Source organism: Microcaecilia unicolor, chromosome 4 (genome assembly GCF_901765095.1).
Source record: "Microcaecilia unicolor chromosome 4, aMicUni1.1, whole genome shotgun sequence".
In the NCBI taxonomy this organism is placed as follows: domain Eukaryota; kingdom Metazoa; phylum Chordata; class Amphibia; order Gymnophiona; family Siphonopidae; genus Microcaecilia; species Microcaecilia unicolor.
Window position 1 is genome coordinate 259515508 of NC_044034.1, and position 15833 is coordinate 259531340.

General features: G+C 40.4%; 1 protein-coding gene across 2 annotated transcripts; it reads right to left on the minus strand.

Annotated features, from left to right (window-relative positions):
* Positions 1 to 2682: 2682 nt before the first annotated feature.
* On the minus strand, positions 2683 to 15534 carry DPH3 (diphthamide biosynthesis 3). 2 transcript variants are annotated; one of them, XM_030199556.1, is made up of 4 exons: positions 15342 to 15534; positions 11578 to 11726; positions 9824 to 9898; positions 2683 to 4114 (listed from the first exon to the last, which is right to left on the minus strand). In XM_030199556.1, exons 2-4 carry the CDS (start codon positions 11683 to 11685, stop codon positions 4046 to 4048), a joined length of 252 nt encoding a protein of 83 aa, XP_030055416.1. In that variant the 5' UTR covers positions 11686 to 11726; positions 15342 to 15534; the 3' UTR covers positions 2683 to 4045. The 2 variants fall into 2 exon arrangements, with proteins under 2 accessions (XP_030055416.1, XP_030055417.1); XM_030199557.1 differs by having other exon boundaries at positions 15337 to 15534.
* Between the last annotated feature and the right edge of the window lie 299 nt (positions 15535 to 15833).

The following is a 15833-nucleotide window of genomic DNA, read 5'->3' on the forward strand; positions in this document are numbered from 1 at the left end:
GAGATCAGGCACTTGACTGGCCAGCTGGCCTCACAGATAGTGTGGACTAGAGGCAGAACAGGTCTGGGAGATCTGAGGCACCATGTTTTTTTGCTGCAACAATTTTTATAAGTGGATTTATCATATTTTTGGAGGTTCTCAGGCAAAAGTAGTAGCGCCTGTGCGCCTGAATAAAGTGTATGACATGAAACTAAGCAGTGGTTTCTGCCTGCAACTATAAATGATACTAGCAGAATAGCTAAAGCCCTTAAAGAAAATAACCACAACTACAGTTCCTATCATATAATAAAAATAGTATTTTCATAGTGTTACCACAACATTAGAAGTAACTCAGTGAATATCTGAGGCATTAGGAAACAGAGGCCCTTTTACTAAATTTATTTTTTTATTTTTTTTTTTGTTACATTTGTACCCCACGCTTTCCCACTCATGGCAGGCTCAATACGGCTGACGTGGGGCAATGGAGGGTTAAGTGACTTGCCCAGAGTCACAAGGAGCTGCCTGTGCCTGAAGTGGGAATCAAACTCAGTTCCTCAGTTCCCCAGGACCAAAGTCCACCACCCTAACCACTAGGCCACACCCCCACTCTGGCTTTAAGCCCCAACATGTGCTTAGCAAGTGAAAAAGGCTACCACGAAACACGTTACAACATTTTGTGGTTTTGTTAGTGTATGCTAACCTGAGTGTAAGCTATTTTAAAATATTTTTTTCCCAGGAGGTGTGGCATGGGCTGAGAATGGGCAGGGACGCATAAACCAGTTAACATGTTAGGATTAACAGGGGAGCACTTGGCACCTCCTAAAGTAAGAGGCAGTTAAGTGCTCCCCACATTGACTTTTTGCAGGAACCGTGCACCAATGGGCAACAGTAGCGCATGACCTGCAACAAAGAAAAACAGAAAATGCTTTTTAAAAAGGCCACATAAAATATGGACTTAGGGTGTGGGGAAAACAAATCCCACGTTAGGAAGCATTATGCCCAGATTTTACTGTCTTTTAGTAAACAGGCCCTAAAGTGACTTACACAAGGAGTACCAGCGAGGATAGTGGGAAATGAACCCTGGTTCTCAACCTATTGTTCTAACCACTAGGCCATCTGTTTTTAATAGCAGCATAAAAAAAAAAAAAAAAGTTACAACATTTCTACAAACCATGCTTCTTAATATCCTCTCTTTAATGTGTCAGTCAATATTGAGAGGGGAGGGAGGAGGCACAGGGATCTTTTATTTCATATCATGGTTACTTAGAAAATTTATGTAACTGTTCAAGATATTCTCACAACTCTCCTACATTACTGTTGTAATATCATATTGCCTTTGTTTAAAACAAAAAAATAAATGTAACAATAAAAGTTGTTGAACATTTAAGAAAAAAAAAAGTTTGTGCGCCACCTAGTGGTCAACTAGTAAACACAAACCAGATATAGCCAACTCTGGTCCTTAAGAATCACCCTTTTGATATAGCCCTATTTTGGTTGCCTCTCTCCAATATGGCTGGACTATAGAAGAGGCCAGGCTGGTGGGAAGTATTCAGGACTAACCTTCAGCACTACTTAGTGTCCAGTTATGCGTGCCCATAGTAGCCTCAGCCATCTTCCCTCCCTCCAGATCTAGCCTGTCATTTTTGTCACAGGTAACTCAGACTTGCAACCTGTGTTTGAGCTGAGCAATGGGGCTGTCCAAGAAACATCTTTTCAGACTTGACCCTGTAAATATTCAGATATTTTATTTTTGTTACATTGTACCCCGCGCTTTCCCACTCATGGCAGGCTCAATGCAGCTTACATGGGGCAATGGAGGGTTAAGTGACTTGCCCAGAGTCACAAGGAGCTGCCTGTGCCTTAAGTGGGAATCGAACTCAGTTCCTCAGTTCCCCAGGACCAAAGTTAGTTTGCATAAAATCAAGCCTATTGGTTGCTCTCAAAGATCAGAGGTAACTCCCACTGCACAGTCATTATGAGGAGACATCAAAACAGCACATACAGGCCCAAATTCTATATATGGCACTTACAAGATCGGTGCTTAGCACATAACCGGACTGAAATGGAGGCATCTGGAATTGGGCCTGCTCTGAGCAGGCCTAAATGCTGACACCTACATTTAGGCACAATTCCATATTTGTGCGCTCAAATTTTCAGAATGCCCCTGGAACACCCCTAACCACACCCCCATATAGTGGAATGGAAGAGTAGCCTAGTGGTTAGTGCAGCGGACTCTGATCCTGAGGAACTGGGTTCGATTCCCACTTCAGCTCCTTGTGACTCTGAGCAAGTCACTTAACCCTCCATTGCCCCAGGTACAAATAAGTACCTGTATATACTATGTAAACCACTTTGAACGTAGTTACAACCCCCCCCCCCCACATACACACAGAAAGGCAGTATATCAAGCCCCATTCCCCCTTACACATGATAGAAGTTAGGAACAGATCTGATGTGCATCTAACTCCTAATTAAGTCCAATTAGTGCTAATTGTTACCACCCAATCAGCGCCAACTGGCTCATTATTTAAGATGCTCATAAACTGGGTGTGTGCCCAATTTAACATGCATAATTAGGTGTCATATACAGAATTTGGGGGACAATGCACAACTTAAATCTGCTGATTTTAGCTACAACTGAAAAAGGCATTGAATCAAAACAGAAATAAAGAATGGAAAAAAAAAACCAAACAGCTTTCATCATTGTGTGTTTACAGTATTTTTTTTTCTGATTTTATTAGCAGAAAACCACTTTCACTACCCTGAAACAGCTAATGTATAAACAACCACAGTATTAACTGCTGAAAGGCCACTGCAAGGGAGATTTAATAAAAGTACATACAACCTTATTCCAGAAAAGAAGACATTTCCTCCTGGGGCAACCACATAAAAGATTTAAAAAAAAAAAAAAAAAAAAAGAAGAAGCTTATACTCAAGAATAGGAGCAATACTGTCGCTTGATTGACCTCAATATCTCAACCCTCTTTCATCCTATATAATTTAATCCAGATTCAGTATTTTTATACCATAGACTTAACAAAATATTAGGATGTTAAACAGCATAGGATATGTGGCATACCAGTGTTTTAAAGTTATATTGTTATGATTTTAGGTTTATGCCTCACCTGTTTTATAAAAACAATAACTCACCAGTGTCTAGTCCTTTATTAACCCGTTTTTGCCAAGTGTTTCTTAGAAATGTGAGCAAAATCAGGTTAAGGGTGTAACATACATTTAAGGACAATAAGAACACAATTGTTTAGAAGGATATCTTCTGCTCAGGAAAAAAACCAAATGCACACATTTTCATAATGAAGGGCACTAATTTGAAACTTTTTGGCAAAATACAATTTTTATATTGTGAGCACATTAACCATGTTGTAAAATAAATGGTGCAATTTAAAAAAAAAAAAAAAAAAAGTGTTCAAGCAACAAATTCCATAGTCAAATTGGTTTTTCCCCACAGATTCCAGCAGTGCTGGAAAAAAATATTCAGAATTTTAAAATATAAATTTAAAAGAAAGATGAAAACTATAAATATTAAAATAAAATAAGGTGCACATTTCCTAAGACATTAAATTGAACAGCCAACCCAGGACTTCATGACATACTGGGCAGCTCCAATGGTAAAAATGGCATTTTTCATGAAAGTGATAGGCAGAAGTAGTGTAGGAATACTTTCTTGCCACCCAAAACATTGCTTATTGCTTCAAAGCACACTTTGGTTTGGTTTCCCAACTAGAAGTGCCATTTCAGCATTTTAACGCCACTAATTTTTTTCTATCACAGTACACTGCAGATTGCTCAACTTTTAATGGCTTGAATGAACATGAATCCTGAGGATACTTAAAGAGTATTCAAAAGCAGAGTTGACATGCACCTGATGATAAAATCAAGCACTACCTGAAGTGGTATGCTAGCCGAGTTTCTCCGCAAAATAATGTAATGAGCAGTCGTCTCCCCCTCCCCCACCATCACCAAGCAGCAAAAGCACAATAAAAACTCTTCCACTGCGCCTGGTCTGCCTGTTGCTGGGTTTCCTGCAGGTCTGGTTCAGAAATGACGTTCAGCACTGGATCAGTGGCGCACGCTTTGTTTTAGGTGCTGGAACAACTTCTCCACACATAAATTCTTCCTGGAAAACAAAGAATTATAAAACAATTTATTATTTTACAGCCAGATAAATATCCAAGCAAGTTCACCTTTATTCCATTCCCCCTTTTTTGCTTTTGATTCAGATCGATTATAATTAGGAGGTGGACATTTAGGGCTCCTTTTACCAAGCTGCAGTACAAGGGGCCCTGCGGTGGTGCTGATGTATGGATTTAATGTGCGCCAAGGCCCCTTTTACAGCAGCGAGTAAAAGGAAGGGAAAAAAAAAAAAAAGGACATGGCTGTGCAGTCAGTACACACTTGCTGTTGGCCATTTCCTGGGGGAGTCCATAAGGAAAAGGCTTCCGCGCTAACCAGGCCTGCTGGATTACCACTGGGTAAGCTCTCGGCGCTAAAAATAAAAAAATTTCCCATCGCGACGGAAATAATACATGGTGGGAGAGGCACAACCGCCAGCTCCCGCGGTAGGCCGGCAGTAGTGCGCCAACAAGGGCCCCTTAATGCAAAAAAGACAGAATTTGTTAATACAGACATTTTTTTAAATGCTGCCACCCTTCCCCACCCCATGCATCTACCATAACAGGCCTCACTCTTCACAGGGTCACTGGCAATGGCAGAAATTCCCATGCACTGCCTGCAGCTAATCTGAAAGCCTTCCTTTTGCTGTGCCCTGCCCCCTCTCTGACAACTTCTTATTTCGCCTGGGCGGAACTCGGCAGAGAGAAGTCTTTGTGGTCATTTGCAAGCAGTGTGTAGGAATTGCTGCTGGCGACCATATGAAGGGAGAAGCTTGTTAAGGTAGAACGGGGGAGGGGGATGAGATGCCAGACTCAGAATTAGCAGGGGGACAGCGTGAACGTGTGATGAAGGGGGAGCAATGTTGGGCACAGGGGAGGGTGAGAGCATGAACTGGTGGACAATGGGAGGGAGGGAAGAGTGAGATAACGTGAATGAGTGAGTGATGGTGATCGATGAGAGAGCACCAGTAGGAAAGGGGAGATTTTTTTTTCCAGAGACATGCTTAAACATTGGGCTCAGTCCAACAGCACATTGGGGGCCCCTATGCAAACAGAACTATTTGAACATGGCCCTAAAAAGATAAGTGCAATTAATTGTTCAATTACAATTTTTAATACTACAATTAATTTCAAATTAAAACATTTTAAATCACTGCCCACTCCTAATTAAAATATGAACTTCATTAACTTATCCTGTTGACCCTATAGCTAGTTGGGTTTTCAGAGCAACCACAATGAATATGGGGAAAAAGGTGCACATGCCGAGTCTAATATATGTAACCCGACATCATGCATATTTATTGTGGATAGCCTAAAAACCCAGCTGGCTATGGGGTCCCCAAGATAGATATACCTTTCTCATTGTTCCCCATGTGGTAAATACAAAAGATTCTTTTTAGATTCTTTAATTCAACATGCTGCTGTTTAAATTTTAACACTGTTTGCTATGGTACCATGGGAGTGATTGAGCTACTCTGGAATGATAGTAATAATGGAAATTTTGCACTTTCATATTTGCCCGAGAGAGCTAGCATGCTTCCAAACTTAAGTACTTAGGTATTACAAATCCCAATTTCTTCCTTTGAAGATTCATATACCTATAGAAAATGTTGCTACCATGTTACTCTGTGATAGAAGCCCTAACTGTTGCCCTCAGCCTATTCTTAGCTACATCATTGACAATCTTGAACACAAAGACTCCCCTTAATAATGTCTTGTATACTTATACTGTCCACCTCCCTAGTGCTCAGAAAGATCGTTTGGCCATGACGGGTAAGGAGGACTAAGTATCCCAACCTAAGACAGCCTTCGATCAGGGTACTAGTCATATTGTTCTGAGGTGTGAGCATAAGGCCTAGATGATTGACTTGGCCTACTATAAGTTGTCAAACCATATATTGTTGAAGCCCTTTCCTAAAGGCCTTCAAAGGGGGGAGATGTATAAAAATGCCACAGCTATGAGCCTTGGTCCCCTGCCTAGACTTTGGTTCAGGCTCTAAAATGAGGGAAAAGCTTACAGGCCTGAGTGACTCTTGCTTGAACTCCCAGTGTTGGAGCTCTAAAGAGAACAACAGGAAACACAAAGGTGGGGGTCCAAAGGACAGAGTGACATTGTGGTCAGCCATGGTGTGAGAAAGGAAAGGTGTAGCTGGATGCAGGGTCTTGCTTAAGATTTGTGGTCAAGCGAGCTAAAGACAAAACCATGTTGGCAAGATAGAAGCTACTCATTAGTATGAGCCAATCAGTGGTAACCATGACATTAGCATAGATCCAATCAGGTATATCTATTGTCATATTATCCATATCCTGAGGGCACCTATAAAAAAATCAGAGTATTTCCTGGTTTAAGCTAGAGAGAAGGGTTGCCACTCTCTCTCTCCAAAGGAAACCAATGTGTCCAGCAGAATTGACAAATTACCTAATTGCTTTCCCTTGTAAAACCTTTAATTGGTAAAAGAAATTATAAAAGATTAGGAACTAATTAACACCTGTTTGCAGCTGGATTATTATATTCCTATAACTAATTGATTTACGTGCCTGTTGTCAATCACTGATTTGACTTGTATCTTGGCAAATAAACTCCTCATCCCAAATGATGTTCTGTGGACTTCACTTTATGATCAGAGGCTGTAAGTATAAATGCTTTTGCTGTATCGGGCTATCCTTCGCTGCATTGTATAACTTGTAATCTAAATCCAGTTTGTCATAAGGCTGGTATCTTTTCCTTAGACCTAACGTCTCTCTTAGTGGCAATTCCTTTTAGAACTTCACAACTTCTTGATTACCCCAGTACTAGTGCTATTTAGAGATGGAGTCAGATTTGAGGTCTCTGAACCCCTATATTAAAACAGCTTCTGAAGCCATATTCTAAGGTAACCATAATAAATGAGTTTTGCTCACAGTCCTGGCAAGTGTATAAACAGTCCATCAATAGTACCACCTACTCACTAGCTTCAGAGTACACACGGGTTCCAGAGAGAACCACAATTGATGTCCATAACTGAAGAACTACTGATACACTAGCTGAGCTGAAAAAGGAGGGGAATTAAAAACAGAGAAAGATGCCTGCTTACTGTGCATGAAGGCTCAGCTGGGATGGTGGCGCAAAGGGGCAATACCCTGCAGTAATCAGGTTTAAGTTAAATACAAGAAAAGAAAGGTTTGGAATGTGCTTTTAACACATTTCCCAGAAAACCCCACTTACGTTTAATTGACTATCAAATTCAATTGGAAAATCAGCTCCCAGTGTTACTTTAAAAAAACCAGAATGTCCATGTATAATATTTTTCTTGGAAGATTTAAATTGTGTTTACCATTAACAGAAATCAAAATAAAACGGAAACAAAGCAGGTGGAACACACATGAAGGCTTTCAAAGTTGAACACTATTTACAAATATGCAAAACACGAACATCAATATTATATCACCAATATTCAAACATGTTTAGACTTGGAAATATTTAAATTGCTACCTAGCGTCAGAAGAAAGGAATGGAAAGTATCAAGGATTTATATGATTCAAACAGATCCACCCAGGTGTGGTAAGTTCTCTTAAACATCAGTCACAATCCTTAGCTTGATTTTTCTACTAACATTGTGTGATTTTTTTTTTTAACTAAATGATTCATCTACTTTAGACACAGGCATTTACATGAATTTATATTTCTTTATATCCATGCACTTGGATTTAAATTAAATTTTGCACCAGCCATTTTGAAATGCAAATCTACACAACACTACTTTTCTATCAACATGCAAACCTTTGTTTTCTATTGTTACATCCACCTAGAATTATGAACTGTAAAATTACTCTACAGCACACATTTGGCCCCATGCACTGTATTTAGAAAACCTTTAAGAGGAACCTGCTTTCCATTTTCTTGTTCCCATACTATGAATTTCCCCAAGACCTTGCTTCCTCCAAGCAGCTTTAAAAACTGCTATGGATACTATATAGTGGGAACAGTCCTAACAAAATCTAACTTGTCTTCTACTCATCAACATTTCAGTCTTACCACGTCACTTAACATATATTTCTGTTTTTTAGATCACTCCCCTGTATACATCCAATTACTTGCATTTATTTTAATTAGCACACCACATTCATAAATCATTTCTCACACCATTCTTCAGTACCAACATACTGCAAATTTCATAGTGACTATACTCACCCTCTGTATCCAATTTACTGCATTGAAGGGGGTCTTTCACTAAGGTGCGCTAGCATTTTTAGGAATATATGTTGCTATTAGGTGCTAAAATTACAATAGTACAGTTATACTATCAATTACTGTCCTAATAACCGTCTTTACTGTCTAGAAAGTTTTAATAAATTGCCTCAGATTTTAAGACCCTTATCTGCACCCCATTCAGTCACTTCTTGCACTCCTGGGATGCAGGCACCATTAGTTAATAACCCCAGTCTAGAGTATGGCAACTATAATTTAAATCCTAATCCTAATAGGGGATTATATATAAATAAAAGGAGGTGCCTAAAACAGTAACAAACAACAGGAGTATTTGTTTGTTGTAACTATAATTTAATCCCAAAAAAGAAAAAAAATGCAGGATAACGTATATGAGCTGGAATAACTCAGTGGTATAGTGTAGTTTGTTGTTTTTTTTTTTTTTAAAGGTATCTTGGTCCCAACTGCCTAATTTAGTGGACTTAAGACTAAGGAATATTTTCATGCTGTTAATTTTCTTTTCATGTATAAATTTCTTTGGTTGCATTCTTTGTGATGCGATTGTAATTTTCGAAATGTGGCTAAAAATAACAAAAATGGTACAGTGTAGGGGGTGGAATACCTCTGCTCATGCTTATTCAACACTTTCTAGGAAGGTTCTCTCTATTGTTGTACACTACTGTGTTCTTTGTCCTTTAACCACCCTCCCTTCCCCCCTCTACATCTGTTAATTCAGCTTTTTCGTTCTAAGTGTGAAGTTGATGCCTCAAGATTATTTGAAAGAAACAGCCATTAGCGTCAGGAATTACGTTCAACTATGCAAGGGAAACAGAGGTTACGTTTTCTAACTCAGCGTCCATACTATGAATGAATGAATAGGTTTATGCAACCTAGACGTGCAACGTAACAAATAGTCCTGCAGACCTCTTCTTCAGAGACACAACAGCAGATAAATAGTTGAGTCTTGATTCTTGCACTATTGTCTGAAGTAGGTACATTGCCTTATTGCTTCCATGTGGAAAAGCAATCCAGCAAGCTTGCTAAATTAACTTCACTTTCTCTGGTTTCAGAGAACAGTGACTAAACTGCTGGTGACATTTATTACTCGTTCCCTCCTTTCTACCCCTTACTTTGCTCATTGGTTTCCATGGAAGAGATTTTCCTGTTGGTTCACCTGAGTGGGCAGTTATCTTCATTTGAACCCTACTCACTATATTAGTTCAGCCTCTCAAGAGGCTTCAGTCCATGCAGAAAGCTCCACAGTTATCATTAATCAGGTCTTAATATACTGCCTGTGTCTTGTCCATATTACTTATCTAACTTTCATTAGATGATACGCAACAAGCAGCAGGGACTGTACAATATCTGTCTGTAAAGTACTGTGTACATCCGACAGTGCTTTACAAATAACAGTAATAAATAATACACTCCGGGAACTGCAGTGGTGTCCATTTTCTTCTTCGTAATATCATTGTCTATGCATTTCCAGGTATAAGAAATCAGTATTCACTGAACTTAAAGTTCTTACTTTATCGTAAATGACTCGCACAATCAAAGAGCAGCTCGGACAGGTAGCAACTTCTTCGCCATTTTCTAAGTCTTCCTGCAAAACAAAACAAAAATTAGTACCTGTTTATTAACCGTAAAGTCTCCATAAAAAAAAAAGGCTTTTACATTTGACATATGCAGACCAGTTTGGTCTAAAGCCTATCTACCTCAGGACCAACTGGCCAAAGGTAATAAGGGTCCACTCGCAGTGAAACATGTAGTCTGCCCCACAGGTTCCACCATGGAGGCGCCCCACTGAATCTCATTAGGGGCCCATGGCACCTCCAGTGGAAGAGGCAAGTGACTGGATTTTAGAGCCCAACATTTTAGCATTCTGGAAGAAGTCCCGGTATATGACCATCAGTGCAATCACTGGGCTAAGTGGGTTGGGATGGGAAAAATTCTTGGGTATTTGTAAAATAAAAGCTCATGGCACCCACAGACAAACAGAGGTCAGTTCTGATGCCTTCTGTGCTTTCACCATCCCTTCCCCCAAAACTGAAGCCTTTCAATTAAAACATTAATTTGTGGTGCAGTGAAAATAGAACATGAAGGTCTCTTTCAACTAACTTGCCGAGGCACATCTCACCTACTCAATCATCCCAAAATCTTCCCAGCAAAGTGACAACATTAAGTCATGATCCTTGGTCTATGAAACTGTGCCCTGGCACATGCTTAGAGTAACTAGTCATAAAATATGTGATGAAACCTCACACTTCCCATGTTATAGTTCCTTTATTTTTTGTGTCAACATACAGTTCATGTACTCAACCAAAGTAAGTGTCACTAAAAGTTCAAATTTATTTGATAAACTGCCTATAAAATACAGTATCTAAGTGGTTTACAACATCTACAAAGATAAAGAAATTGCACAATGAAAACAAAAGGAACTAGCTTTTGAATGTTAATTCATTTCTAGCTCCGAGTCTCATCCTAATTGTACCTGAATTCTCTTTTGTAGTTAACAACCCTTATCATAAGTGCTGGCACTGAAGTCATTCTGTAAAAGGAGAACACAAGGGGCCCCAATATTCAAGAGTCCTTAATGCAGCCACCATTGGAGGCTGGCCACACAAGGGCTTTGACTTTAAAATTCAGCCGTGGATACCATGTAAAATTAGCTGTATAAATCATTACATGGCTAATTTTTATGCATTTTCTTAACAGTGGCATTAGGGGCCAGGCCAGAAGTTATACACAGAGCAGCTCCTAAGCAATATATCAAGATATTGAAGAAACTTGAAACTCTGCTCCATGTATAACTTATACATTATCAAAGTTAAGCAAAAGAAACAGCAGGCTTATATATATATGAGTAATTAGCAACAATATGCATATTCAGCAATGCCCTTTAAACGGCTGACAACTGATTATAAATAGTTATGCAATAGTGCTTCATTTTATGTGACATGTGGCACATTTGAATACTGGGCATAGAGACACACATCAGCGGCCCACAGAGCTCATTTTTCCAACCTGTCTGCATCTGAATCCCTTCAAGAAGTTGTACTTTTTTCTCATGCAGGGCGGTAGCCTGGCAGAATTAAGGCTTCACTAGCTGAAGGCGATAACAGAGAAACTCAGCAAACTTCAGACACTGCCATCCCTAATATGGGACATCCTCTCCCTCACCCCCCAATACACTGGCTTTCTGTCCTGCATCAAGAGACTATGACAAACATAAGAACTCCTCTCTCCCCTTTCCTCCACCCAAAAGAGGGAGATGGTTTTTACCTTGCTGATTGCAAAACGGTCCCCACATGGACAAGGATAGTAATAGGTCTCTGTATCCTCGTCGTATTCAAAATCTTCAATTTCCACTTCGTCGTGAAACACTGACATTTTCCTGATGCTCTGGGACACTTCACAGACAAATGAACAAACTGTGAGAGAAAACAGGTATAAAATCAATAACCAGCAAAGCTCGAGTATGGTGGTGGGCAACAAGTTTTGTGACTCTCCTTAAAGGAAAAAAAAAGCAGCATAAATACTGCAATACCATATATAAGGCCTCATAGTGTGATTAGAAAACCACTTGCCTACTATGCCCATGGCCTAGTGTAATGGAAATGAATTTTAAAGATTGTTTTTCATCTCCGTCTTGACCGACCAGTGCACTCAGGGTCTGTATTGTTGATTATAAGTAATTCTTTTTAAAAAATGATTGTTTTAACTTTGATTATGTGTGAATAAGTTGGAATGCAGAAGACACAGCTCTAATTTGGTATTCATTGTATATACTTTAATGATTGTAGAATTTAGCACCTCTAATAAAAGGTTTCATTTATCTAATACGAATCCAAAAGAATCCACGGTAATTATTGAGTAGTCTGTGTCAGTGAGACAGACTATAAATCCATAGCAGTATAGGGGAACCTTGGTAATGGAAGAGGAGGATACTGGGGAGTTATGATAGTGAGGAGTATCAGCAGCAACTACTCAGGTTTTCAGAATATCTGCATTAAAAATGCATGAGAAATTTAAATGTCACTGAAGCAGTATATGGAAATTTCATGCATATAGACTCATTGCAAATATCCTGAAAACCTGACTAGCTGGACAGGTTTGAGAACCATTGGGTTAACAATAGCATCAAAACAGAAACAGAGGATTTGAAACACTTAGCACAATGCTTCAAAATACATTCTTGCTGACACTTTTCTGGAAGTAATTAAAAAGAAATAATTTGTATCCAAAAAGTACAATGTAATACTTCTGCTAGTATTTAAAAAAAATGCAGGGAAAAAAAAAAAAAAAACAACCTCACTGAAAACATCTGAAAAATGCCACTAGTTTGGCTACTTTAGAACACCATCAACCATCTTAAACAAACAAAAACAGCAGAAGCATCTTGGATATAAACAAAATAGTTTATGTTAGTAGGAATATTTATTACAGTGGCTTGTGAGAAGGGCTGTGGAGTCAAAATATCAAACCACCGATTCCAACTCTACTTTTCTACTGTCTGACTCCAATTGATATTAGGCTTTAAATTTTTTGTTCTGGATCTAATATAAAACTTATATTTAACAATAATTTAGATCCAAGACAAAGATATACAAGTATAAAACGATACATTTACCATACATGCACCCAGAGAAATGCTTTCTGCCTGCAAGATACCCATGAAGAGAACCAAGCAAATCTAGAGCTCCCAGCAGAACGTATGAGCACAAACTGACCATAGGCTAAATATACAACAGGGATGGATAGCCTGAAAATTTTCATGTTGTGTTTCAGAGGGGAGGGATTGTTTATTTTGTTTTGAAACTAACGTCATAGTACTACACACTATGTGCACATTATTTGCACATACAGGGGCCCCTTTACTAAGCTGCAGTAAAAGGGGCTCTGCACTAGCGGCAGCAGCCATTTTTGTCGCGTGCTGAGGCCCTTTTTACCTCCGCGGGCAAAAAGGCTGAAAAAAGAAAGACGTGGCCATGCGGTAAGACTGCACTTACCACTACCCATTGAGGTGGTGGTAAGAGATCTCGTGCTAACCCAGCAGTAACCAGGCAGTGTGTAGTGCTGCCCGATTACCACCGGGTAACTGCTGCAATAAAAAAAATAGGGGCCTATTTTTCTGGCGCGTGCTAGGGGAGCACTATTTCCTGATAGTGCATGCACGTGTGAACCATCATGCACTACTGGGATATACAGCACACCGTGCAGGCCTTTATCTGCCATCATCCATTATGTTGCTACTATTGGCACTTGTTTCAAATGACAGCTCATCCCTAGTATAAAGTACCTAATCAGTTTCCCCCCCCCTCCCCCGGCCCCCATTTTCCCTCAAGCCTGTTTTAACAGGCCTTTACTACTTACTAGTAGGGAAAGCACCTCTAGTCAGCAAGCCCCCAGAAGAGGGCTTGATAAATCCCAGGTTCCAGGTTGCTATGGCCGACAATACATTTGTCTCTTGTGCCAAAGATTTTTATGCCCCTTTTTCAAAGGTGTTTTTTTTTTTTAATTTCTGCTACCAGAGCAGGAACTTCCTCCTCCCTAAATCACACAGCAAGAACTTTCAAGTCTCATGAGACCAGCACAACAGTTCCTGCACCTTCCTCACACAGCGCATGGAAGAGAAAGTTCTTGCTCCCAGTGGCAGTAGGGAAGGGATAGTGACTCTGAGGGCTGGCAGGGGGAAGGTTTACTGTTGTACCAGTCTAGGGATACGGGTTGGGGTGATGGTCAACTGGGATTACAAACTGGGGTGATGGGGGGCGGTAGAAGGAAGCTTATTGGCTTGATGGGTGGTGAGAGCTAGCAATGGCTGATTTGAGGGAAAATAAAGATGTGGGATAATGAAGGGAGATTTGTGGGTACGAATGAGTTAAGAGAGAGGAGTGGGGAAGGGTAGAGTGCACCTGAGACTAGGTAATGACATGGCAGGAGAAAGAGAGCATAAACCAGACTGGGTGACAGAGCAGGGGGGAGAGGAAAAGTGAGTGAGATTGAGTGATGACAGGGAGTAGGAGACAATGAGAGAGACTGGGGAATGATGTAGATGGGGGAGGAAGACTAGGTGAAGGCAGGAAATGTGGGAGGACAGTGAACGAGACAGGGTGACAAGTTAGAAGGAGGGTTAAGAGAAAGAGAGATGAAGATTGTGTGGAGAGGCAGGCTGCTAGCCTTGTATTTCTGCCAGTAGCACTCAGGGGTGCATTAAGGACCTAGTTTACTTCACTTTCTTTTCCCAAGGAATGGAAAAACATCATTAGTAAATCAGGCTCTAACGAAGCTGAAGCACATCTTGGAAAGAATCCCCATCCCCTCTCCCCAACACTCCTTACTTCAGAGGATAGGGCTGAGAAAAGTCTTGGCCACTGGCTACTAAGTTGTTGGGCTGGCTCCTAAACTAAGAAAAATTGTCAACGCCCACCTTAAATGCTTATTTTGGCAGTGCTGGTGGGAGCTCCTACGTGCCGTTATGAAAAAAAAAATACTAATTTGCTATCGCTCGAAATATATACTTCTAAGTTAGCTACACACCAGAGACTTAGGAGAACTGCTGTATTTTCAAACCACAGACTTACAAAGTTACATAGCCTATGGAACTTTGTGCTTTGAAATGAGCCCCTAATAAGACAGTCAGCAATCACACAAACATGCCCTTTGTATTCCAGCTCAAGAAAACCTTTAAACTGTTTCTGTCTACATTTCCCACTCTCATAGAACACATATTTTAACAAATCTCAACCGTACAGCTATAATGTCACATAATAAATTACTACTTCTACTGTGATTACATGGACAATTACAGAAACCTGAATTTCAGAAGCAAAGATACCAAGTCACACGCATTAGGCGTGTGACGCATGCATTCGATTGTACTCACACTCCCACAAGCGGCAGCCACAACATCGGGGACCGGTCTCCCCGCCGCATGATCTGCCATCTCTCCCTCTATCTTCCACGCTCTTCCTTCTCCGCGATACAGCACCTCTCCCTCAAACACCCCCCCCCCCCCCCAATCCCTGATCAAACTCATACCTCACCTGAAGTCGCCGACAAACAATCCCAAAGCTTTCCTTCTCATACAACTTCTGTCCCTCGGCTCTATATCGCGCGGTCGGTCGCCTTGCTGGAACCAGGAAGTTGCGTCAGAGGAGAGCGCAACATGTCCGATTCAGCTTTTTCCATGTGATATACTCAGCGCAGCCGCACTTGCTTTCTGCCGGGACTGATAGATGTGTGACCCAAGGAGGTTTAATAGACACAGGGCACACTGACACAAGGAGGTTTAATAGACAGGAGATTAAGTGACGTCAGAACGCTGAAACCAAATAGGTTAGTCTAAGTTTCCCCGTCCCAGCGCAGCCGTCATCCCCGTTCACTCAAAACGAAGCAAGCAAACCTATGAGCTGCTGCATCCACCCTGTCGTTCTTTATTGGTAGCATTTTTAGTTAATTTCACTTATATTTTCACAGAGGATGTATAATAACGGAATAACTTTTCATAGGTACAGTAGTAGTTTGTTGTTATAAAT

Bases quoted from the DNA above. Each gene is read 5' to 3' on its own strand.
- DPH3 (XM_030199556.1), bottom strand. From the start codon at position 11,685: ATGTCAGTGTTTCACGACGAAGTGGAAATTGAAGATTTTGAATACGAC. The intron at 9,899-11,577 runs GTAAAAACCATC...TTTGTTTTGCAG, and splicing joins ACCGTTTTGCAATCAGCAAG to GAAGACTTAGAAAATGGCGA. The intron at 4,115-9,823 runs GTAAGAACTTTA...TTTGTTTTCCAG, and splicing joins TGCGAGTCATTTACGATAAA to GAAGAATTTATGTGTGGAGA.